Source organism: Genypterus blacodes, unplaced genomic scaffold, assembly GCF_046128005.1.
Source record: "Genypterus blacodes isolate CSIRO-AG114 ecotype Tasmania unplaced genomic scaffold, CSIRO-AGI_Gbla_v1 ptg000085l_1, whole genome shotgun sequence".
Lineage (NCBI taxonomy): Eukaryota > Metazoa > Chordata > Actinopteri > Ophidiiformes > Ophidiidae > Genypterus > Genypterus blacodes.
In genome coordinates, this window is record NW_027466890.1 from 587,594 (window position 1) to 612,164 (window position 24,571).

Consider the following 24,571-nt stretch of genomic DNA (forward strand, 5'->3'; position numbering starts at 1 on the left):
CAAACACCTTCACTGGTATGGCTGGGGTGACGCTTCGTGATGGATTTAGTAGACTTTGTTTGTCTGACTTTGATCTTTTTTAGCTCTGCAACCTCATAATCGACATATTGATTCTACAAAAATCAATGATGAATTGAATGCAATCACAGGTGCCAAGGAGATTGATCTGCTTCCATATATATATGTATAAAGATACTCATTGCAGATTTGCATTCACATTAACCATTTACCTTTCATACATATATATGAACATAATATCGCTTTAACTTTTGTAATGGGTCTATGTATCAAGAAGAGTTTAGAAATTGCTTTGACAAGTCCAAGAATAATCATAACGGATGTCAAACAGTGGCACTGAACTGTTTGACATACAGCACCTACTTTCAAAAGTCTTCATAAACAACATTTGTGAGGGGAGATCTATCAAGCAATGAGATACAAAACAGCCTTAATCAGTGTTTTTATCCTGAAGCACAACTGAGAAAACCGAGAGTAATTTCACCTAATGAACAAGATGTAAATCAAGTTCAGGTATCATCTGCTTTTGTTTAACTTTCCATCTTGGGAAGGAAAATTAAACACTTAACGTTCTTGAGTGCTACTCAATTTCATTAATCAGTGGAGCGTTAACAACTTAATCAATGCCACTGAAACAAATTCTAGTTTTTGGGGAGCACACAGTAAGTTTTTTGTTGTCATACCAACAGCTCAATTGGATCTCTCTCATCCATCATTTTACTTATTTGCAAAGGCCCACCAAGTGTGTCGTCCGTTTTATTCAGTTTTGTAGTAGTGCTGTCATCGGTACATTGGAGTTCTGTAATTATTACCCAGTTAAAAACATGTTCTTCTGGAAGTGTTTAAGGTTCTTATGTCATAGTATTGGTATAATTGGAATGAATACTTGTACTAGTTCATAGGGACTCATTACATTACATTACGACCATTTGGCAGACGCTTTTATCCAAAGCGACTTACATTACATTACCACCCTTCACAGAGGGGGGAGCAATTGAGGGTTTGGTGCCTTGCTCAGGGGCACCTCGGCAGGGACCTCGAACCAGCGATCCTCCGGTTCCCAAGCGGAAGCTCTACCCACTGAGCTACTGCCTCCCCAGCTACCGACTCAGCTTGGCAACCGGAGGGTCGCCGGTTCGAGTCCTGTATGGACCAAGTATGGACAAAGAAAGTGGACTGGCAGCTGGAGAGTTGCCAGTTTGCCTCCAGGGTACTGCTGAGGTTCCCTTGAGCAAGGCACTGAACCCCCAACACTGCTCCACTGGCGCCGTAACATGGCTGCCCTGCGCTGACCCCTCTGTAAAAAAGGCGTGTGTGTGTGTAAGAGGGGCATGCAAGACAAATTTCTGATTACTGTGTTTGCATGTGTGATGAGAATCTTTATTGGGTCAAAACCCAATAAAGATTCTATTCTATTCTATAATACTTGAAACTAATGCAGAGTGAAGCTCTATACAGAAAGAATACTGTATGTAAGCTATTGCATATTTTATCTAACTACTATGATGTTAGTGACTTTTTTTCTTATCAATGCTGTCGGTCTTCCTCGGGTCTTGTGAGAAGTGCTATCTGCTGTCTGCGGGTGACTTAAGTTATCCAGCTAAGATCAGTCTCACCTGGAACAAGCGCTAAACAATTTGTGCAACATCTTAGTAGCTTCTCGCAGTGTTTCTCCAGTTCCTGTAGTTTTTCCGGGTGTTGCAGGTGGAGGATGTGAGAAGCACAAAACTGCAGCAGGTACCTCCGACTCCTATTGGCGTACAGCTGGCGAATCTCGGCTACCTTGGCAAAAATGACTTTTCACTGTCTCCGGCCCTGTGCCTCTCAGAAACCTTGGCTGCAGTGCCAAATCCTAGACAGTGCATCATGAAAATGGCTCCACATATTGCATAGAAAAAACCTAAGCTACAAGCTGTTTAATTGACACTAAGCCATTTTTATTCTGCATGCCATTTTTCCTCTTTCGTTTTGATGAGTTTTTATCATCCGCATCAGTCCTGTGCGAGCAGGGGGCTGCAGGGCTTGGCTGACCAGATAACCAGAACTGAGCCGTCCCCAAACTAATCTTTTGTTATTCTGAAGTATTTTAATAGAAGAATCCTCAGCCATAAACTGCTCAAATATAGACTGCAGATGAAGCGTTTGAGCAAGGACAGAAACATAATGGCTTTAGTTAGACCACACTGAAGGACACCAGCATTGAAGGACACCAGCATTGAAAGATGTTTGGATCTTCTCCCAGGAAACATATAGTAACTCGACAAATCATGCAGTTAATATTGTACAATGTTAAGAAAAGGTAATGGCCCGCTTTGTCTGTGCTGACTCACGTTTGAGATGGCAATTTCACAGCCAAGCTCAGCCGGCATATCAAATAAGCCGAAGGGGAAAAGCTGAATTACGTGGCTCATACCACTCAGCCACCCCACGGGCACCCGACAACCCATATTCACCACACCACACCACCGGATGAATTGCCCGTCTTCCACCCTCCAGCATTTTTAATTTGCACTCTGAATTGCTGACAAGGATTGTGCGTCAGTTCTTTTAGAGACAAAAGGACCGGGAAAGCTGCAGGCCCAGATAGCGTCTCACCCTTCTGTTTGAACGCCTGGGCTGACCAACTGGCTCCAGTCTTCGCACGGATCATCACCAGATCATCAACCCCCGCACCCCCCTCCCACTCTACATTCATGCCAGCCCTGAAAAAGAAACACCACTATGACATAAATAAACAAGAGCAGATGAAAAGATCCCCTTGACATCCGTGGTCATGAAATGATTTGACGGTTCACCTGAAGGACATCACAGGCTTCCTTGCAGGAATCCATCCAATTTGCCTTGCAGGCAAATAAGTCCATTTCAGCCGGCATGGGATTATACCACGTCTTGCAACCTCTTACTGACCAAGGCCTGTGAAGGAACCGCGGTCGACTTTTGGGTCAGATACTTTCTGGGAATCCCTAAATTTCAAGGTCTCTTAGCACACCATGTCAACTACATGTCAACAGATCGTTAAATTCTAGACAGGCATACATTTATAGGTGAAGGAGCTGACTCCTTGAGCTAGAATCCTTATTGGCAAAGCCCGGAGCCTCTTCGACCTCCTCTGCACACTAATGGCTGCTCCTTTGCTGAAATTTACTGATGACAAAGTTCTCATAATTCATGCTCAGTGACTTTTCTACAGCAAATATGTGTACAGACAATAGTTTGGCGAGTTGAACATTCTTCTTCAGGGCAAATCATGAAGTTCAATCTCCCTTGGGATGTGTCAATTCAACTCACACCGATCACTGATTCACTTCACTCCGTTTCCATCATAGTCTGGTTTAGTTCAGCCCGTAAATGGAACAAGAATAGGCTGCAACAGACAAACAGTCAGAACTGCTGAAAATATCACTGACGTCCAATCCATAAACTGTGTTTATGTTCCTCGTATGATGTGCAAAATTGTCTGTGTCTATCTTAAGAAATTTAGCCATTCTCTCTCTACGAAGGATGCCCAGAGCGATTCTTGTCATTCTATTTTCATGATGGGCCCTAGCAGTGTGGAGGGGAGTGGAGTAATAGGCCCCATGTGTCTCTGCTGCTCTGCCTGGAAGTTGTCCTGTCCGACGAGTGCCTCTTTGTTCCTGGCTGACTGCCTCATTAAGCTGCCACTGAGAAGAACTTTGCAGTCCTCCTCCCTGCTGTCACTCAAATGACTCAAAATAAAAATTGCACCATCCACCGCTTTACGCCCTGTTTATGGATGAGGCATATTCAGGTGCCGTAATTGCGCTCTTATCCTTCTCTGAGTTTTGCAGATTCATGATTACAGGGAAGTGTGCCTGAAATGAGATGTTTGAATATTTGTGTGTGTTAATGTGAGGTTGAGACTGCAGATGAGGCCTTCAGCATTGGAAATGTGACTATAATTTCAAGATTGCTGTATGATAAAATGAAGTAAACTGATTGACGAAAACTACTTCTACTAATGCTTATTGAGTGAAGACAGAGCAGGAAACAAAATGAGAAACACATTGTCTGTCTACCGCGCATTCTCTCCACCTCCGTCTGTCTCTCTCGCTCTCTCCTCCGCGTCCCCCTGTTGTATCTGTATCTCTTCTCTGTGGCAGGAGTCCTTCCCACGTCTCTGATCAGCACGAAACACTCACAGAGTCTGTGGCAATTAACTCCCAAACCTCTAGAACTACTGTCAGTGCTTAGGGAAGCTGAGCAGCCACACACAGCAGGAGAGTCCATTCAGCTTTACTGGAGGGAGAACACACTGCGCAAACTCATACATGGTGGAATTGGAAGGATGGGCGTGGAAATATTTTCATCCTCTAACTTCAAGGTTTATGGTCTGGGTACAAACAAACGTGTGTGTGTGTGTGTGTGTGTGTGTGTGTGTGGCTGCATAGAGAGTCGCAACCCAAGTTTACCGATCTCCCTTTCCTTTGTCACCATTATTCCTCCAGCAGCCGTACCGGCGCACATTATCCTCCACAGTGTGTTCCATCACAAAGCAGCGTATTGAGCATTGTGTTTGTATCCTCGTCACACAGCACAAATGTAGAGAGGTCTCTATCTACAAAGGAAAGCACAAGTAAAAATATAAATTCCTTTGTATCTCCCATTATTTCATCGAAGGACACACACACACTTGGAAGTAAGCCGGCAAAGGTCCAAGGTCCAATAGGCATCCTATCATGCCTCTTCATAGGTCTACCCGTTATAACACTAATGTCTGCCTTTTCTTCTATATGTTAATATGCAGAATGTCAACACATTATTACCTCCTGAATATCGGAGTTGGAAAATCATTCATCATATATGCATGAATTGGAAGGCTTCATAGCTGAAATACTAGGTCCATCATGAAAACCTGCCAAAGAGCTCCAATAGAATGTTGCTGTATCATCTCAAAGTTTGGCACTCGAACCTAAGACAGCAGGAGAGTCAAAGATCGTGCCTTTCACCAATTGCAGGGTAGAGGAGGGAGGTGAATGGAGCGCTGATCGATAAGGCTCAGAGACATTTATTACTCCAGCATTTAATGGACGATAATGGAGATGCTTCTGCTTTACTTAAAAGCAAGGCTTTCAGTGAATGTCCATACATCTAGGGCCTCAGCCAGCGATAAGGTCACCGAGGTCCGGACCCGAGTAATTGTTTCAGAATGAAAAATAAAAATCAGCTGTCCTTAAAAACATCTCATAAGTGTCTGCCCGGCAGCGTTGTGTGTGTGTGTGTGTGTGTGTGTGTGTGTGTGTGTGAGAGAGAGAGCGCACTGGGCACCTCCCACGAAACAAGAAGCTTTTTATTTATGCTTTTTACTGGAGGCAGTGGCTCAGTGGGTAGTGCCTCAGTGGGTCGCCGGTTCGAGCCCCTGCCAAGGTGCCCCTGAGCAAGGCACCGCACCCTCAATTGCTCCCCCCCTGTGCGAAGGGTGGTAATCTAATGTAAGTCGCTTTACGAACAATTGACCCCCTTTTCAAAGCCCTGGCTCCAGCCCTGCGTACATCCTGAGAGTTCAGAGGAAGCACATTTGGCATCATGCAACTTGAAGAGATTGATTGGTGAAAGAAATAGTAGAGGTTGCGCATGCTGGAAAAAGTATAGAGAGTAAGGGAGAAAAGAAAACTTTACAAATGCTGTACAATGACTCAGCTTGTGCAGACTAATGTGAGAGGATGAGGGGAGCTGTGCTTAAAGAGGACAAAAGTGTGTTAGGCTGGAGTAATGGCTGCATTATAAAAAAGGAGAGCAGAGAGTCGATAGGTGGTGGGAAGTGGACGTGTGTGTGTGAAACTTCTCTTTGCATGTTCGACGGTGTTTGCAGAAGAAAAGGCTTATCGGCACTAGTCCACCACAACAGCATCTACAGCTGGCAGCATTAGCGATTAGCAAGAGAGCTGAGGAAACAATGGTTATTTTCTCACTGACATTGATCTATAAGGGTGCTATTGGGGAGTTTGCCCTATAGCCACTTGTCCAGACACAGCAAGCACCTGCTGAAGAGTCCCAGAGTAAGACACTGAATCCAGCTCAAGCAGATGCTTACTTTCCTTTTTTAAGGCACCAACAACTGAGAAATACATACTTGAAGTGCAGTGAAAATAATTAGCTTTACTTTAATTTTAAATTTTACAAAATATGAACTCAAAGGCTATACAGATTCTATTCCCCACTTCAAATGACTGTATTTGTGTATTACTGTAGATTGGAATGAAAAAGGGCAAGTGCTTAAGACACTGTTAAATCAGATATACTCCTACAAAATATGTTTGCTGAGAAAATATGAATATGTCTACGATTCAAGATAAGAAAGTGAAGAATATCAGAAAATGTGGATGAAATTTACAGTATATCTGCAATATTTTAGACACACGCACACATTCATGCATGAATGCAAAAAAGCAGCCATTTCTTCAAACAAGTATGTAGAAGCTTATATGCATGCACACCCGCAATGTGTATTAGAGGATGATGAAGAGTCAATAAAGGCAGCAACCTTGCAGTAAGGTCATAGCTTAGAGGGACTCTAAGCTCTGAACTCTCTCTGTTCCTGTAAGGGGGAATAAATAGCCTCATTATTCCTGCTCTCCCTCACCATCCATCCATCCTGTGTGTCGCTCCCATTGTCTTGAAAAACTCCTATCACTCTGCCGTGGAAAAAAAAATCCTTATCCTGTCTGCTTCTCGCAAGCAATCACCATAACCAAACCATAAGAATCATTCATTTTAAATTGCATTTCGCCAGCATACAATTTATTGTTTGTCAGTCTTATATTGTTCGTTTTGATGGTCTCATAGAATTTTGAAATGTTTAATTAAAAGTGCGCGCATTGTTTACAAAAGGTGAAATCAGACTGCTGAAGATCAAGAAGTTGTCAGTTTATTGAAACATACCAATGTGCTTTTGTGTTTGCAGTGCATTGATGGAATCGGCTATGAAATATGCTACATTGTCTTATGCATACATACACACACACATACAGTATATAGTTGTGTTTAACCCAAATTGATTCTATTATATTACACATTACATTACATTACATTACGAGCATTTGGCAGACGCTTTTATCCAAAGCGACTTACATTACATTACCACCCTTCGCAGAGGGGGGAGCAATTGAGGGTTCAGTGCCTTGCTCAGGGGCACCTCGGCAGGGGCTCAAACCGGCGACGCTCCGGTTCCCAAGCGGAAGCTCTACCCACTGAGCTACTGCCTCCTACACTGTTCACAACCAATGGTCCGAGGCAAAAACGGCAGGCACTACTGACCCGTCCAATGGTGGTTAAGAGACTCTAAACCAGGGGTCTCAAACTCAACTTACCTGGGGGCCGCTGGAGGTAGAGTCTGAGTAAGGCTGGGCAAGTATTCCACAAAAAAAGGGTTTCAAGTATTCCAAAAAAAAACTTGGTGCACTTTGGTCACCCTTAAGGCGGGCTTTCCATTGCTATATATTTACATGTTTTTATCCCAATACCTGAGTATTTGGGATCTTATCTCGTATGCCCTTTCTATATATTCTGAGAGGGATTTGAAAACTTTATCATAGCTTGTTCATAGCTTTTTTGAGCACTTTGTTTTTCTTATCATTATTAAATTTATCAATCGTGTTCTCTCTCAGGTGTTTACCTGATCACCTTTCACATTCATGAATAAAGTGATCTAGTTTTTCTTTTTTTTGTTTACATCCTACACATCCTTCTGCTCTACCAAATCTCTCTGGATGCCATTGAGCTAACTCTGGTGTCCATGTTACTCCACCTGTCTTAATTCTTAACATCAAATGCATTGTCTCATGTTTTATATCTTTTAATTTCTTGCCCTTTTTGATTTAATTGTTCTTGGTAAATTAGTTTTCTTTTGCGATAGCACTTATCTGTCCTTCTGCTTTCTGTTTATTTCTCTTGTAACAATAATCTATAACATTTTCTTTATACTATTCAGGTTTTAACCACCATTTGGCTTTTGTTATCGCCGCCCATCTCATGCTATTTGCTATCCATGTAATTATTTTCCCTTTCCTATTGCAACACTCTGCTGTCTTTATTACATCACCGATAACTCTTGTTGCGTCCGCCCACTTCCTAAGTCCTCTGTACCTTGCACTGGGTGAAAGGATATATTTTCCTTCCACACATATAAAACGCCCAGGGCAACGACTCGCGCAACGACTCGGCAAAAAGGTGCGTGTGAGAAAAATGTGCATGCCGCTCTAACACTAAACTTTGATGTCAAGTAGGGGGCCACAAAATATCGGCCCGCGAGTTTGAGACCCCTGCTCTAAACTGTGAGGCGTCATGGATACAAGGCTGAACATCTTAGCGCATGTAAAATGTGCTACGAGTGAGGCTTTTACCAGCGAGGACAAAACCAAGGACAATTGTTTGGAAATGAAAGGTCAGAGGGAGTAATTGTTCATACAAAGTTTATTTTTCTAAAGAACAGTACTTGTTGGAGCTCAAACTCCCCAAACAAGATATTGTCCCTTATACAGCTTTTTTGTCTACTCATGTATTTTTGTCATTTCACTTCAATAATTGCCTGGCCCCGGGGATGCAGAGACATTACATTATCCAAAAATTAAATCTTTTGGTGGTGAACATGTAAAGCTACATGCTGATTTTGGGCTCAGCTAGAGATGCCTCTAAAATGAGGAAAACAGATGTAAATGTTTTGCTGCCTTGTGCAGCCAACATATTTGCTTATTTGCTCCAGGCTATTTAATGGCTTGTACGCTGCATATTTACTCCCTCTAGCCTTACCTACAGATAATTGCAATCCACAAACCATTTCACAGGGTATTATGACCATACCAGTGGCATTTAAGCGAGAGTGTTGCATGCGATTGCTGCCATAAGAGGTGGCTATACAGTAAATGAGCTGTGCATTGTGTAGCTTTGTTTTATCACATTCATTATCATCATCTGTTCTCTTCGTGCCTAGTGGCACATAGGGCCTCCACACAGTTCTTCCACTCCCTCCTGTCAGCCGCCTTCACCTGCATCTCTTCCCATGTCCTCAACCCCGCCTCGTCTCTCTCTTCCTCCACCGTCCATCTCCATGTTGTTTTCGGCCTTCCTCGTTTCCTCCTTCCTACTGGTGCCCAGGTCATCGCTATATTACAATCACTCTCTCGATCTTTCCTCAACACGTGCCCAATCATTTTCCATCTGCATCTTTTTATCTCTCTGCTCAATGGCTCCATACCTGCTCTCCCTCGTATCTCCTCGTTGCTGATAGGATCTAGCCAACTAATTTTAAGGATTCTTCTCAAACATTTATGCTGGAATACATCAATTGCCCTATCATCTCCTTTATTCATTTTCCAAGTCTCGCATCCGTATAACAAAACCAGTAACACTATATCTTGTCTTATACAGAGTAATCTTTGTCCTCTTTGAGATGTTCTTTGAGCTCCATATCTTTCTGAGCCTAGTATATGCACCCCTAGCCTTTGATAGCCTGTTTCCTGGGTCTTTCATTCCTTCTTTGCAGACCTTTGCTCCTAAGTACGTAAATTTGTCCACATCCTCAATCTCCTGTCCATGGATTATGATCTTCTCTTGCTGTCTTGCATTTTTCCTCAATATCTTGGTCTTCTCCCAATTTATCTTGAGCCCTACACGCCTGGCCTTGTCCTCCAAGTTTGCTGTCTTCTCCTGAATATGTTGTTTAGTAGAGGAAAATAAGGCTATGTCGTCAGCAAAATCTTCAGTCATCAAGCTTGGTTGTGTACTCCCATCATATACCATTTTCACCTAGACCAACTGTTCTTCTTAATATCCAGTCCATGACCATCAAGAACAAAAACCCTGACATGTTGCAACCTTGTTTGACTCCGGTGTTGATGCCAAACCTCTCGCCAGTTTCACCCTGCTCTTAGCAGTACAGTGGAAATCTTCATAGAATAGCTTCACGATTCTTACAATCTTCTCTGGAATTCCATACTTCTGCATGATGACACGCAAGCTTTCACGGTGAACGGAATCAAAGGCCTTCTCGAAGTATATGAAATTTACATACAGGTTTGCTTGCCATTCGTTAACCTGTTCTATGATATTCCTCAGTATAAAGACTTGCTCTGTTGTTCCCCTTCCTATCCTGTTGCCTGCCTGTTCTTTCCTCAATCTCTTGTCAATTCCGTTCAGTATCCTGTCAATCACAATCCTTCCTAGTATCTTTCCTACAATAGACAGCAATGTTATCCCCCTCGAGTTCTTGCACTCTTTCAGGATTCCCTTCTTTGGTAGTTTTATGATCACTCCTCTCTTCCAATCCTCTGGGATGGTTTCCAATCTCCACACTTTTTCCCAGCAGTTCATGTATCCTCTTGGCCAAAAACTCTACGTCAGTCTTCAGTAACTCAGCCATGATGTGTCTCCTCTCTTACTATCGGGTTAGGTGGTTGTTCCCTATTTAGCACTTCTTTAAAGTGTTCTGTCCAACGCTTCTGCACTTCCTCTCTTTTACTGAGAAGGTTCCCATCCTCATCCAGCACCGCAACACTATACCTTGGTCTTTCATTGCACAGCTTCTTTGTCAGCCCGTATAAGGTTTTCATATGCTGGCTACGCGCTGCCTCCTCTGCTTCACTTGCGATGTTCTTCAACTATTTCTTGTCTGATTTTAAACTTCGTTTCACCTCCCTGTCTTCCTCTCTGTATTTGTTCTCAGCTGCCCCTTAAGATGCCCCTTTCTCATTTATCTGCTGTCTGGTCTATTAACCTCCCTGATTCTCCACTGATCCATGGCTTCTTCTTCTTTCGGGGTCTACCCAAGACCGCTTCTGCAACCTCTATGTACGCCTTCTTCATAATGCAACAATCTTGCTCCACTTCATTTTCCTCGTCCGCTAGTTCTTCTTCTTCTTCTTCTTCTTCTTCTTCTTCTTCTTCTTCTTCTTCTTCTTCTTCTTGGTGAGTACTTGGTACCTATTTCACAAAGTGATCTTAAATGCATTCCTCACATCTTCGTCCTTCAATTTGGATGTGTCATACTTGACTCTGTTGTTACTCCTCTGTGTTGGTGCTCTCTATAACCTGAGCTTAATCGTTGTGCATACTAGATAGTGGTCACTTCCGATGTCTGCTGACCTGTTGACCCTTGTGTCTTCCACTGAATTTCTAAACCAAAACATGGTCTATCTGGTTCCTCGTCCTGCTACCTGGTGAAATCCATGTTGCATTGTGGATGGTCTTGTGCGGGAACAATGTTCCTGTTATCACCAGTTCGTTGATGTCACACATCTCACATAATCGTTCCCCATTATCGTTCCACACTCCCAGTCCAAGCTTGCCCATAACTCTTTCAAAGTCCCAGTTTTGATCTCCAACCTTTGCATTCATATCTCCAGTGACAATTAACATATCATGCTGATTCCTATTATCCACTACATCCTGCAGTCTTTGCTGCTTGGGCAATAATGCCACTGCTCTACAGCATTCTTACATTCCAATTACTAATTCTCATAGCATGTTTTGGGTGGACCAATGGCTTTATCGCCCCCGGGATTATAATCGGGGATTATAATGCCATGTAAATGCTTATCATACTGTATACTTTTCTAATATATAAATGTTCCTGTTTATTTCGAGTCCAGTACATCAAGAACTAAAGTACTGTATGCAAGTGTACGTATTCAAATCCCCTCAGCATCTGCAAGTCAAAACATGGCAGAAAAGTGAGTGAGGTGACTGACAGTGAGACTCAGCTGACAGGCAGTACGGGAAGATACGATATGATACCATATCCCTACATGACAAATAGGAATCTAAACTACAACCTCCTGCATCTATTATTTAAAGGACATGTAAGTGTTTTCAGTTAAAGCGCCTCCAATACTTCATTCATATGCAATCAATTATTCAGGAGTGTGATTCCTCTTCAGTAAGTCCGAAACAATGATGTTAGCTATCCAGGGATCCACTGCTTGCCAATCAGTCCTGATGGTTTTTACACAACGGTGCCTCAGCCTCCAACGCTGCATCTGCCTCCACCTCCTTCTGGGGGGGATGCAGTCTGTGATTGGTGTGGCTGTACCCTGGCAGACACTCCATCTGCACTAGATTGCACTGCTGGAGTGGAGATAGCTGCAATTTGCAGCAATTTGCCAGTAATTTTGATATGTATGAGGACCAGAGCAATTCGTAGTCCTCTCTACAAGGCCCAGGCACTTTATTTGATGCCTCTCTATACCAGCCTACCGGTATATTCCCCCACCTCTCTACTCAGCCTGGGACCAACGTCTGGTTTGGCTTGTCCTGCACAAAGGCTGTTAAATGACATTAAAAGGAAGGGAGTTTTATTCATCAGAAGATGTAAAGGTTTATGAGGAGAATCTGTTCATAAAAGAATGTTGTGTGAGCACAGATGGAGTAATTTGATTGAGGTGTGATTGAGTGTCCTTGATTTTGCACAACGGCCTTGTTCCCCCTGCATCCCAGTGTAATTGCCTCCCTTTCTGTCTTTTTCCATGCCAACTTTATATGTGACAGCACTATGTTTTCATGCATGATCAGAAGTTATAAAACAAAGCAACGTATACATTAACAATTCATCATTTCTAACATTGTCTTCACACCAAATTCACACATTTATGCAGTGTGAAGTCTCTGTTGTGTGTCCTTGCATGGTGAATAAGGCTGTTTGGAGCAGCAGGAGAAGGCAATGGGAACTGTGAAGAGTTTCTGTCACTGAATTATCCATAGATCTGACACTTTGCTATGCTGCTTTTCACTGTTACTAATACTTAGTAGCTTGTTGGGTAGACACATAACCACCTCATTTAACACTTGAGATCATCTTCCAGAGCCCCCGTGAGACACCACTCCACCCCTTTACATCTGCAGTCAGCTGATGATTGACGATATCTACTGATTTAAATATTTTGAATATATTGGGCTCAAGGACATATATCTTGACATGAGAAATACAAGGAACTATCTGTCTTTGTGGAGAAAATGAGTAAAGCATATAAACTTGACAGTCAGGGTAGGATGCATTAGTTTCTTGTTTCTTGTTATTTTTGTATTTTTCAAATGTATGGGTGTAATATTCTAAAATGTTAGAACCTGTATGATTTGAGCTACTAGATGGAGTGGCAGTGCTTGTATCTCAAAACAGGCTTGCGGGCAAATAGAACCTGACAATACTAATGTCAGAAAGGGTTACATCATAGCAAAATTTAATGTTTAGCTGTTTTAATGTTTCCCCCTCAACACTGACACTGATTATTGTTGTTGATATTTACAAATGTTTCTATTTGAATCAATGTCCAGTCTTGGCAAAGGTCTGCTGATAATTTCAAACTTTAAAATGACAGTGTCTATATTATTAATTTTAATCAGAGAGTTATAGTGATGGCCAGTGGTTAATTATTTCCAAACCGCCTCATTACAAGAAAACAGAGTCTGCTGATGAGTGGGCTCGTTGGACCTTCTCTCTCCCCACCAGCTTCTCATTATGTTTACCATGGAATCAGAGGAGCTGCTTAGTGAAAACTCTGAGATCATCACACAGTTGTTTGGTTCTGATGTTGTTACTGCAGCACCATTGATTAAAGGTTTGTTTTGCATTTTTAAGATTGTCCTCCATCCATTTAATGTCTGCTCGCTGCCAGCTCTGTCTTGAAGATTATTTGTTTTCCGCCTTCTCTGTCACTCCCTCTCAGTCTTCTTCTCCAGAAACATTACCATGCTGTTTGATTCACTGCTTGAAATTCCTTTTAATTCATTTCACACTTTCCTCTTTCTCTCTGCTAAGACGTCAATAACCATCTGATCAGGAGAAGAATTGTAAACAATGCTTAAACCCTTGACACCGTGTAGATGTGTCATAAACCTATTGTGTGCATGTGTGAACATGTCTGATATGTATTACATCATGTTTACCTCTGTGCTGTTGTTACTGTGAAGTTGACATTATCTCTGGTGTGGATCCATGTGTCTGCTAAGCTTATTGTGTGCTCTGCTGCTAAAACTGTAATCTGTGTGTCTATCACTAAATGTGTTTGAATGTGTGTGTGTGCACACCAGGGTGGCCCTTTCTGCCCGACTGTTGCCAGTCCTTCCCATCATGCTGGAGCTGCTCTGTTCATTTTGTTTTACCCGAGAGCACCTCCAAATAATATATGTGGCCTTTCTTCCTGAATTACAGCCTTACAGGCCTGCTAGCTCTCTCAACATTTGTCGACTTGCTTTTCTCCCCCTACCCTTTCTGCATATCCCGCCTCCACTCTTCTCTCAGTCTTTCCAGCCCGAAGGTTAATTTCTGATTAAATCAGATGTTATGGGTTGTTGGCTCTCATTTTTTCATCTAATGTGATTTTTATGACGCTGATCCTGCCACTCGAGCAGAATCACCCCCTTTATTTTGCCCAGCGGATGGCACTTCGAAGCCTTTCATTTAAACAAAGGCATGTGGTGGAAAGCGAACCTGAAATCTAATACTGACATCTGAGCGGTTTTGCGTGAGACAGATTAATCAGAATCGATGGTGGCCAGTGTGTGTCTGTGTGTGTGTGTGTGTGTGTTTGTATTATTTCAGAGATTTTCTAAATAATACATGATTTTGTGTCACAAATGCACCCACCAGACTTCCAGTTAGATTTTGGATGCACAACTGTAAACACATGCAAGTTTCTCTTTTCAATAGTCTAATAGAGGATAAAGCCTCTCACAACACATTTTGAAAGTGAAAATTCCACATATTCTGCATCAAAGGCTTTTGAGACAACATGAGCACACCACTATTGTAAACACTTCAAAAGCACTATTCACACTCAAACGCTTGTCAACATTTGACCCCTTACTGAATGTGTAATATTATGACGATCGGTAATCACTGCCAGCTCTATGGACATAAAGCGGACTTCTGATTGCCTTTTCTGTGATCAATTATGCCTGTATGAATAATTTACAGGGGGGGAAAGGTAATGTTTTATTCATTAGGCATCGTTACAGGACCTCGATACACAGGGACGCACGGCATGGGTGTCACCTGTGAAACATAGCGATAATGACAAACTAGTATGCAGCAAAGTTATAATGAAGTGAAGTTATTATTGCATATCTGTGGTCAAACTCTAATCTCCAGGCATATGTATGATATTGAATATCGTTTTGTCAATCTTGTGTACATGGTTGATGGTTGTGCTCTTTCCGTGCTGAGGTAACTTTTAATAAACGTGTTATTTTGTCTCGTAAATGCACAACATAAGTTTTAATAAGGGTTTGTCACTATTTTATATCACATCCTGCCAATTACTGTGACATACCTGCAATTTAACCCCCGGCCTGTATCCCATCTGTTGAAATGATAACAATCATTGATTACCTTCATGATGTACAAAAGAATGTACGAGATCGCAAAGATGAATTGAGGTGACATTGTGCAAAACAGATTATGTGCAACATCAGCAAATCTGTGTTCGCCACAAAGTCCATCTGTCTGACCACACTGGTGCCAATAACGAGTGATTGGTGCTGATTCACTTCAAATGAGCGTCGGGAGAGGCGAGGCAACACAAGAGCTTAGTGACAGCTGACAGGAGGCTTTCGGAAATTTGGTAACAGAGGGAAGTTTAGCTTCGAGTTTCATTTTGAAGGAAATGAGCAGCAACATTGTGAAGCAATTGCCAGAGTGGATATGTTTCCATGACGTTCCAAAACTTTAGTTACCATCATATCAGCAAAGTGTAGCTGTTTTCGCTGTAGAATACTGTTAATTACAGGCTAACTATACAGCTGCTACCTCCCAGACCACATGAGATAGATACTCAATGCCATGGTTACAAGGTCACCAGTGTGCACGAATGGTGAGCCTCATCTTTACGTCTGTATTCTACCCCTGTCATCCACCTGTTACTGTTGCATTGTGGGAACAGTGACTGAAACCTAAAATTGAGACCTAATAAGCCAACTAACCATGTTTGTAATGAAAGGAGTATTGGTGCTGCAATCTATCTGCTGGCCATTTCCTAATGCTGGGGAACCCTGATGGCGTTATTATCTGTGTGCTGTCTGGAGAGGCCAGGTTAATGTTGCACAGCCCCTGAATATCCCTTTATACCACGGAAGGTGCTGACTCCAATAGATTTGGGGCTTGTGATTTCCAGATTTCAAGCTTGCTGGACATTTGAAAGCTGCTGTTCAGTTCTCACAGGCCTACTTTGCGTATTCTTCATTTGCTTATGAAGCAGGTGAGCCAACACTACGCAGTTTTAGGGACGACAAAAATTGAATGATCAAGATGCCAACTGGCTCGCAAGATAAAATAGTGTGATAGTTGCAAATAATGTTGGCACTTGGCTGCAGCTACATCTACTTTCCACGCCTGCAGGTAATTGTCAATTTGTGCTTCTCAGAGCGACTGCAGTGCTGCCTGCTGGGATGCACACTGACAGACAAACAAAAGCTGGGTGGCCAGAGTTTATTTGGTTCCTGTCTAAGTTGAGAAGTTCAGTCTGTAATGGTGTTTAGCACCATCAAGCTCTTATGTCAAGTGTGAGTTTTAATAAAAGGCTGGTGGTATCCCTTTTCCTGAGTGTGTCTATGTGCGTCCTCCCAACGAAATCAGGGCTGTTTACACACAGGTTACCTAAAAATGCAAGGTTAGAATTTACGTGTGCATCTTATATGTAGCTGCCGGTCTTACATATATCATACATAGCTTACATAAATAACCCTCCATTACTACTCCTTTATGGCTGTGTCATTATCCTCTTAAGTACTGTCAGAGTGTGTCATTCTTTGTACACAGACAGAAACCTTGGATTCACAAGTGTCTCTTTAACGATCTGAAAAACAAAGCACTTCTGTTCGTGCAAGTGCCAGTTGCACAAGCCCTCCTTCGTATTGTCTCTCCAATTTTCCATACTGCTACAAAGGAACAGAAACACATCTTCCATACCTGCCGTTGCCTTGAACTCTTGCCATCTTTGGCAGCTATATCTAATTCAACGAAACCGCTTGAGGTGTGAACGTTGTGTCTGTCTGTTCAGAATTCCACACAGATAAAAGGAAACAATATGTATAAATAATATATTGCAAAATGTATACAGCTTCAAGGATCATGGAGGCAGGGACTCCTGAGAGCAGTAATGAGGGCGCTGTGGGCAAAATGAGCAAACATTCCCAAGATCATTATTCCCAAGATAGACTGGGAAACGGCACCAAATGTGCGATTGCTGCTGGACAAATAGCACCACTGAAATGTTCATAGAACATTCACTATTCACTGTTGAAATGCTGTGGATCGGCCTTTCATGCACTCCATTGGTCTGTGTAAATGTAGGTTACCTGTCTGTGTGTTCTGTTTCTGCACACAAACAAGAACGTACTGTACACACAAAAACTGCAACCTTTGCCCATAAACGTCCATCTCTCAATTGATCTGCAGCCAATTTGAACACATTCAAGGCAAGTAGTGAGTGGGTTGGTTTTAAAGTTTGTGTTTTCTATTTTCTGTATGAATCTAAGAATAGGAGCTGGAGCACATGCTGTACATCAAAGAGAGTATATAACAGGAAACACATATTTAAAGTAGCATATCTCTGTATAGCCAGAATGAAAAATCAAAGTCCTTCTCTGGGGCTTAAGAAATAGTTTTACATATCTTTTCCTTTGTGATAAACACTGGACAGTCCCTGAAAGAGTGGCTGTCGTGAATGGGACTTTACAAAAAGAAACTTGCAAACTCAGGATAACACGACAGCCGTGTGACAGGTAATCTTAAAAGTCTTTTCCTCTGACGTCCCCCCGAATGTCACAGTTGGCTCCAGGGGAGCAGCGAGCCAGAGAGTTCAGTGCACAACTGTCTCTGATTTTGCTTTTATGCTCTTCTCTTTTGATGACAAGGGGCGAGCTGAGGATAGCAGGTCCCTTCTATTCTCTTAAGAGCTGGCGACGACACGCCTTTCAGGAGACGTGTGTTTAAAGAACCCCTCAACCAAACTGGCCCAGTGGCAAAGGGCAGTTGCTGTTGTCCTCTTGGTTCAGGAATTCACCCATCATTTTACGTTGACTCCTCCCCACCGGCAGTCTCTGGAGCTAAAAAAAATGGCATGACAGGAAGATTAAGTAAGTAGGGCCGATAGAGAGAGGGGTAACAGGAAGGCAAACCGAGGCAGGGGTTGAGTTATAGAGGAAGAGGGGCAGGATGGAACAGTGCACCTTCCCTTTCTCGAGCTGAAACAGTCTCAGGAGCTGCCCCCCAGCAACACAGAGAGAAAAGCATGATGAATAATTAACTTTGAGAAATGTCACAAGCGGCAGAGAGAAGTGTAATCATTTCTCTGTTGGGTTTGGAGATCTGTTTTTTATTTTATTCCTTTTTATTTATGCCCTGTAGTGCCTAGACTGTAAGCACAGGATTGCAAACCCATTCCCTAAAAGCATCCAATACATCTCCGAACATACTTTTCAAATAAAAGCAAATAAATCATTAATATTCTGACCTTTTAGCCGAAGCATCTTACCAAAGTCTTTTACATTTTTAATCAAGTCATTGATGTCGGGCTCAGTAGCTCTAGAAAAAACACATTTAAGGAACGGTAATGGTTTAGTCGATGTCAGGAATGCTTGAGCTTTGTAGCTCTGGAAACCACATCATGCCCCCTTCAGAATTGGAAAAACAAAGTGACAAATGGCCCTCTTTGTATTCTAAACAAGATACATTTGTCGACTTACGTATAACCCTCAGAGCTCTAAAAAAGACCTTGTTTTAATGAGGTCATTGCAGATATTTATCACTTCGCTGTAATTTTGCAAAGATTCATTACCAAAATGGAACAACAGTTTGCTCCCACATGTATTGGTGTGCGCTAGATTTAAGACCTGCCTGTTTCCCGTCTGTATGGAGAGCATATTAGTTTATAGGCATGACGATAATAGTCTACATCAGGGGTGCCCTGCTGGAGACGCAAAGGAAGGCTTGTGCGCAACTTGACATTGCGTGTTACACAGAGCAGTTTGGGACAATTGTGTCAGAGTTTGACAAACGCTTTCAAGACTTTGTTTTACTAGAGCCAGTAGATAATTTTTTTTGACTTGGTCATCTTAAAAGTAGCTCCGTAAGCTGAAAAAGTGTGGGCACCCCTGGTCTACATCATCGCCTATTCCATCTCAACGTTCCTTTGAACACCATTGAAGGCACTTGACTTTTTCTGACTCACTTTTGTTAGCAGATCTTGTTAAGTGATCTATAATGATACGTATGATTAAATGGCAAATAACACTTAAAGATTTTGTCTTATCGACAGGCTTGTTAATCAGGTGTAGTCCAAATGAGATTCCTAATCAGTAGATGTATTGATTGTGAGATGAGATTATACATCTCCCAGTGTTATTTAACCTGACATGACATTTTAGGTATTGTCCCTTTTATAATGTGATCATTTATCTGTAGAAAGACCTTCAAGGAACATTGGCACCCATTTAGCATGGGGTAACTCTGCCATAGCCATCGCGAGGGAGTTTTAAGTGCTAAATTTGGTTGTATTGTTTAGTAATGTGACAGAGACCCTATTCTTGACCACAAAATTAATATCTGAACAATGTCTGAAATTCTCTGTAAGCTCTGTAGGCTTTTTCAACATGACACCACTAAAACTCAAACTGCATGTATCCAGGAAGCAAGAAAATATAAGTGAACCCTTTAAGATTACCTGAATTTATATACAGAGTGTGTGTGCCATGTGCAGGGGAGAGCCTGGTGATTTGGTGCTGATTTGGTGGACCCAAAGAAAAGAGGTGAATACGATTGAACACAAACAAAATTGTTGCATCACATCTACAATGAATGCTTGGACCTCCCAGTGTAAAGGGTAGGATGTCAACAGTCTTTAAAGGAAAGTGTACAAACAGCGTCGACAAGTGTACTTAATGCTCCGACACGGCACTGAGTTGAACTACTGTGCAAACTGATGGCTGTTGGCAGGAATGATTTCCTGTAATGTTGCCTGCTCCAGCAGAGCTGTACAAGTCTATTTCTGAAATTGCTTTACTGTTCATCCACTATGTCTCGTAGTTGGGCTGCTGAGCCAGCCATTAACAGGTAACTTCTACTTACTGTCCTACTGTCCCGGTGTCCACTGACTGTGTCCCAACTTTTACAACTTTTGTGTTCTTAAAATATTAAACCCATACATTTGAACAATACAAAAAATAAAACCCCAAGGATATAAAGCACACATCTTCACTGTTTACACATTTTACACCAAAAAAAGGCACAACAAAACTTATTATACAAAAGTCACAAAGTGAGTGTGACAGGTCTGTAGTAAATTAGTGAAGCGCCTGGATGTTTTCTACAGCACCAACACCTTTTCCCCTCCCAGGCTTCGATGGTATTTTGCATGGCATATTGATTCTAAAACCAAACCTCCTTTGTATTATGAGTTTGCCCTCCAGAAATCCAGCACGTTCCAACTTAGGTTTTCAGAACTTATGCAGATGTTGATGCTACCTGAGCAAACACCTCTCAGATGTGCATCAGCATGGTTGAGATCATTTACAATAAATACAACGTAGGAAGTCTGCCCTAAATACTTGGCTAAGCTGCATAGGAGGAGAGAGAAGGAGAGCTTAGCTTCCCTTTAAATGGAAAATCAATGTGCATCAAGAAGAACATCTCCCCCAGTGGACCAATCAGCGTCTTAACACTAGAGCAAAACACCTGAAAATTCTCACTTGTATTAGAAATCAGTTTAAACATCTTACAATAGCATTTAATTATCAGACAACCACACCTGAGCATTTTGATCTTAACTAAAGGAGTCTCTGTTGTTGTTTCACTTGTCTTCCTGCTTAATTATTCCAAGCTGGAGTCTGGAAGTGATTCTCTGGGGTTTTAATTAGAGACTGAATTAAAGTTATGTAAATACAGTTGGAAGCTGACAAGTTTTAAAATAGACTTGTGTTTGCATCTGGTATTTTATTTTATTTTTATTTTCTTTTGAAGTTTCTCAAATCACTGCAGGGTACTTTCCCTTCAGGGAAGAGACAGAAGAGGTGGTCGGGTTCAGGCGTAGGTCCGAGGTTGGGCGCACAGGAAATCACTGGGAATCGAGGGGGAGATACTGCCACAGACGACACAAGAAACACAAGAACATACGGGAATCCAGGAAACAGGAACAAGTACAAGAACGGTAACATAAGTAACGATCAGACAAGGAACGCATGGAACACAATGACCCGTACAAAACTGACCAAACAGAAAGGGTCCTTACAGGGGCAAAAGCTCACACTGGGCAACACAGCGAAACTGGCTCTGGTCGCTGGCTACAAGTCCAAAGGTGAGCGAGAGACAACCGCTCAGGAGGGTGGCCCGACGACCAGAGATTGATGCGGGAAGAAATTTGTAAGAAAGACGATTTCTCCAGGAGGCTTAAACGCATTGAATTAACAACAAATATCTGCTTTCCTGTGGTGCGGCTGCTAACATGTTGCTTCTGAGTCAGATTACAGTAAAACAATCCTTAAACCAGCCATTTCAATCCACTGGTGCCTGTGAAAACCGAAAATCCAACTCTCTCCTTATACAACACAACATCTGAAGCTTTTCCATCAAGTGTTTTTTCCTTTTTGAGCAAAAGAGTGCATTTCATAGCACGGAGGAATTTCGTATAAGTAGGTCTGGAGGCTGCTGTTTGTTCTGTGTGGACGTGTTTATATACATATATATTTATATATGTGTGTGTATATTCAGTATACTGTATATATTTTCCCTGAGCCTGGTTGGGTTCCCCCTGTTTCTGTCTGCCTGACAGTCTGTTCCTCTTGTACCTTTGATCAGCCTTGGAGAGGAAATCTTGCCCTCGGTAGTGCCATCAGTCGAACACAGCAGGGGATGACACGAAGCAGGCGGATGCGAGGAAGAGGGGATGGAAAAGCCTTTTACCTCTGGCAGTTTCTGTCTCGCACTCTCTCCAAAGCAATTTAAAAAGGTCATCTGGAGCGTCTAATGAGGAGAATGTCAAACTCCACCTAGTCTCCTTGATGATCTGATTTCCTCTCAACTAATGACTTTTAGGTCCAAACCACATGCAGTCATTTCTAAAACTATTTTGATGTGGAAATTACGTAATCTTAGGTTGCCTGCTGGTTACATTTGCTTAGGTAGTTTTAAACACACACTCCACATGCAAGTTTAAGTTTATTTGCAACTTTTAAGTCACAGGTGCTCGAGATTTAATCTCAGCCATCCCTGTTTTCTAAAATTTTGTGGAAAAGTTTGTGCAAAATGATCCGATTATTTTTAACTACAAATCAAAGAAGTGGAAAAATAGGGATTTCATATTGATGACATATGCTTTATTAAAAATACATAGCAAGTTGTAAATGTCCCTCTCGTAGGATGGGATATATTTTACCTGTGGTGTCCTCATAGTTGGACATGTCTGCCTACCCTGAATATGTTTAGGAGTCTATCCTGAATATGTTCCTTACCCAACTTGGCTGACTCACCCAACAGGTTCTCTGTCTTGGTTCCTTTGAGCTTAACCATGATTTGTGACTAATGGCAACATCCGCATTCTCCATCAAGTCTAATCTTACTTTGGGTCTAGGGACTGAAGCCCTTGACTCTCATGTCCCAGTTTCACAACCTTAATTGGAATTTATAAATGAAACTTGCATGCTACAACAAGTTTGTTTTGAAAATATCTGTGCACTCTTTCACACAGTCATGCCTCCACCATCTCTTAATAGAGAGTCATTTCGGTAATGAGGCTCAAGGACAGCAATAAATAAGCACTTGATGACTTTATCATCCCTTACTTACTTTACCAATTTAGGCCACAAGAATTCAGTATCCATGTCTTTCAAGCTGAAGTAAAGAGTTGTCAGTTTCTATGAGTGAAGGAAGATTTCAGACACAAAAGTACTCTTCAGTGCGCAGGGTTAATCGGATCAGATCACAGCATTGGTGTTGTGGTGAGAACTAAAAGTAGTCTTCTCTCAAAAACGTATCTGCATGTTAGAAGAAAGTTCATTTTAGTCCTCACCTTCTCTGAACCACACTTGACCACAGATTGGTTGCTTCGCTTACTTCAACTGCCTGCTCTGTCATGTGTAAACAGAATACCCTGTGCGCGACACGTTCCTTTTTATTGCAGATTTTCTGAACACTGACTCTCTGTAATTGTAGTTTGAGGCGGCTGTGGACTTTTAGGGTTACTGGAGTGTTACAGGACTGGATTTGAAAAGCTGTGAGAAAGGAGAGGGTTTTATCGAGATAGACTGAGGCGGAAACACCCTCTTGTTTTAAAGTGAAGGAATTTCTGAAACAATCACACAAAGTCTGTTTTTTTCATTGAATCAATACTTTTTAATAAATGCTTTATCCTTGTTTATGCTTACCAATCATATACATAGCAACTCCAGTTTTCGAGAGATCTAAAGCAAATGGTTGCTGGCAAATTCACAGTCTTTGATATGGATACATTTTATGAAGCTTTATAGTCATTGTCAAGTGTATTTATATCTTTATCTACAACTACTGAAGTTTCATTCACAAACTGTGGACCACTGGTATGTCATTATTTTGAAATTTCACAAACAATATTAGTTCTCTTTAATCCTCAAATATGACACATTGACATATGATCCAGACAATAATTTTCTCTAGAATAAATTATTAAATAAATAATATCATTCCAAGCATTACTCTTGTTGCCCTTTCTCTAGATTTTGCAATTCAGCTTTTTAGGCCGCAATAAAACCCTCTTATTCTGGAGGAATTTGCAACACCTGCTTTAGTGGGTAACCTTTTGTATTCCTCTTTTAGTATTGTGAACATGCATACCACTGCATGAAACACTGAGTTGAAAGCTGTCCTTTAATTAACTGTGTTCCAATTACACAAGTTGTTCTTATGAAGCAGGCATATACATAGACATTTCCCTTTTTATGTTAATTTTCCAACCATGTCAATGGGATACAGAAACAGAAGTCAACCTACCATTATCGTGTCTACTTCATATTTTCACATTTATAACAGGAGAGCAATATAATGGTTGGTTTTTGTGTTAATATGATATTATTCTTTCATGGCTGGTGTCAGCTTTTTTTTTTCTACCGGTACAAATCTTTCCACTGTGGGTTCTGCCTCCTGACATACAATCAAGTTGGTGTCAGACTTTCAGAACACCTTTGAAAATTATAATGTAAAAGCAGCCCTGCACTTTCAGGGGTAGCAAAACAGAACTGTGTTACATCCCACTTCCAGTGTGGATTTGGCCGATTTGCTGAAATAGTCTCACGTTGTTTGCAGGGAATGAGTGCCGTACCTTCTAATCGGTTATCTGTCTGTCTTCCCCCCGTTGTTCCCCGCAGGACTAAAGCATATCTACGCACTGTCAATCCAGGGGAACTATGAATTGCGCATCGACTTGGAAGACTTTGAAAACAGCACTGCGTACGCCCAGTATGGAACCTTCGGGGTGGGACTCTTCTCTGTCGACCCTGATGATGATGGATATCCTTTGACTGTGGGAGATTATTCTGGAAATGCAGGTATAATCAATTAACCTAAATGATTGGAGGCAATATA

General features: G+C 41.8%; 1 protein-coding gene across 2 annotated transcripts in view; it reads left to right on the plus strand.

Moving 5' to 3' along the window:
* The window catches only part of fibcd1b (fibrinogen C domain containing 1b), a 99,647-nt gene that overhangs the window by 68,182 nt on the left and 6,894 nt on the right, over positions 1–24,571 (plus strand). For both annotated transcript variants that reach the window (XM_076158741.1, XM_076158742.1), the window contains one exon: positions 24,355–24,534. In XM_076158741.1, coding sequence (XP_076014856.1) covers positions 24,355–24,534 — 180 coding nt within the window. The remainder of the gene's footprint in view (positions 1–24,354; positions 24,535–24,571) is intronic.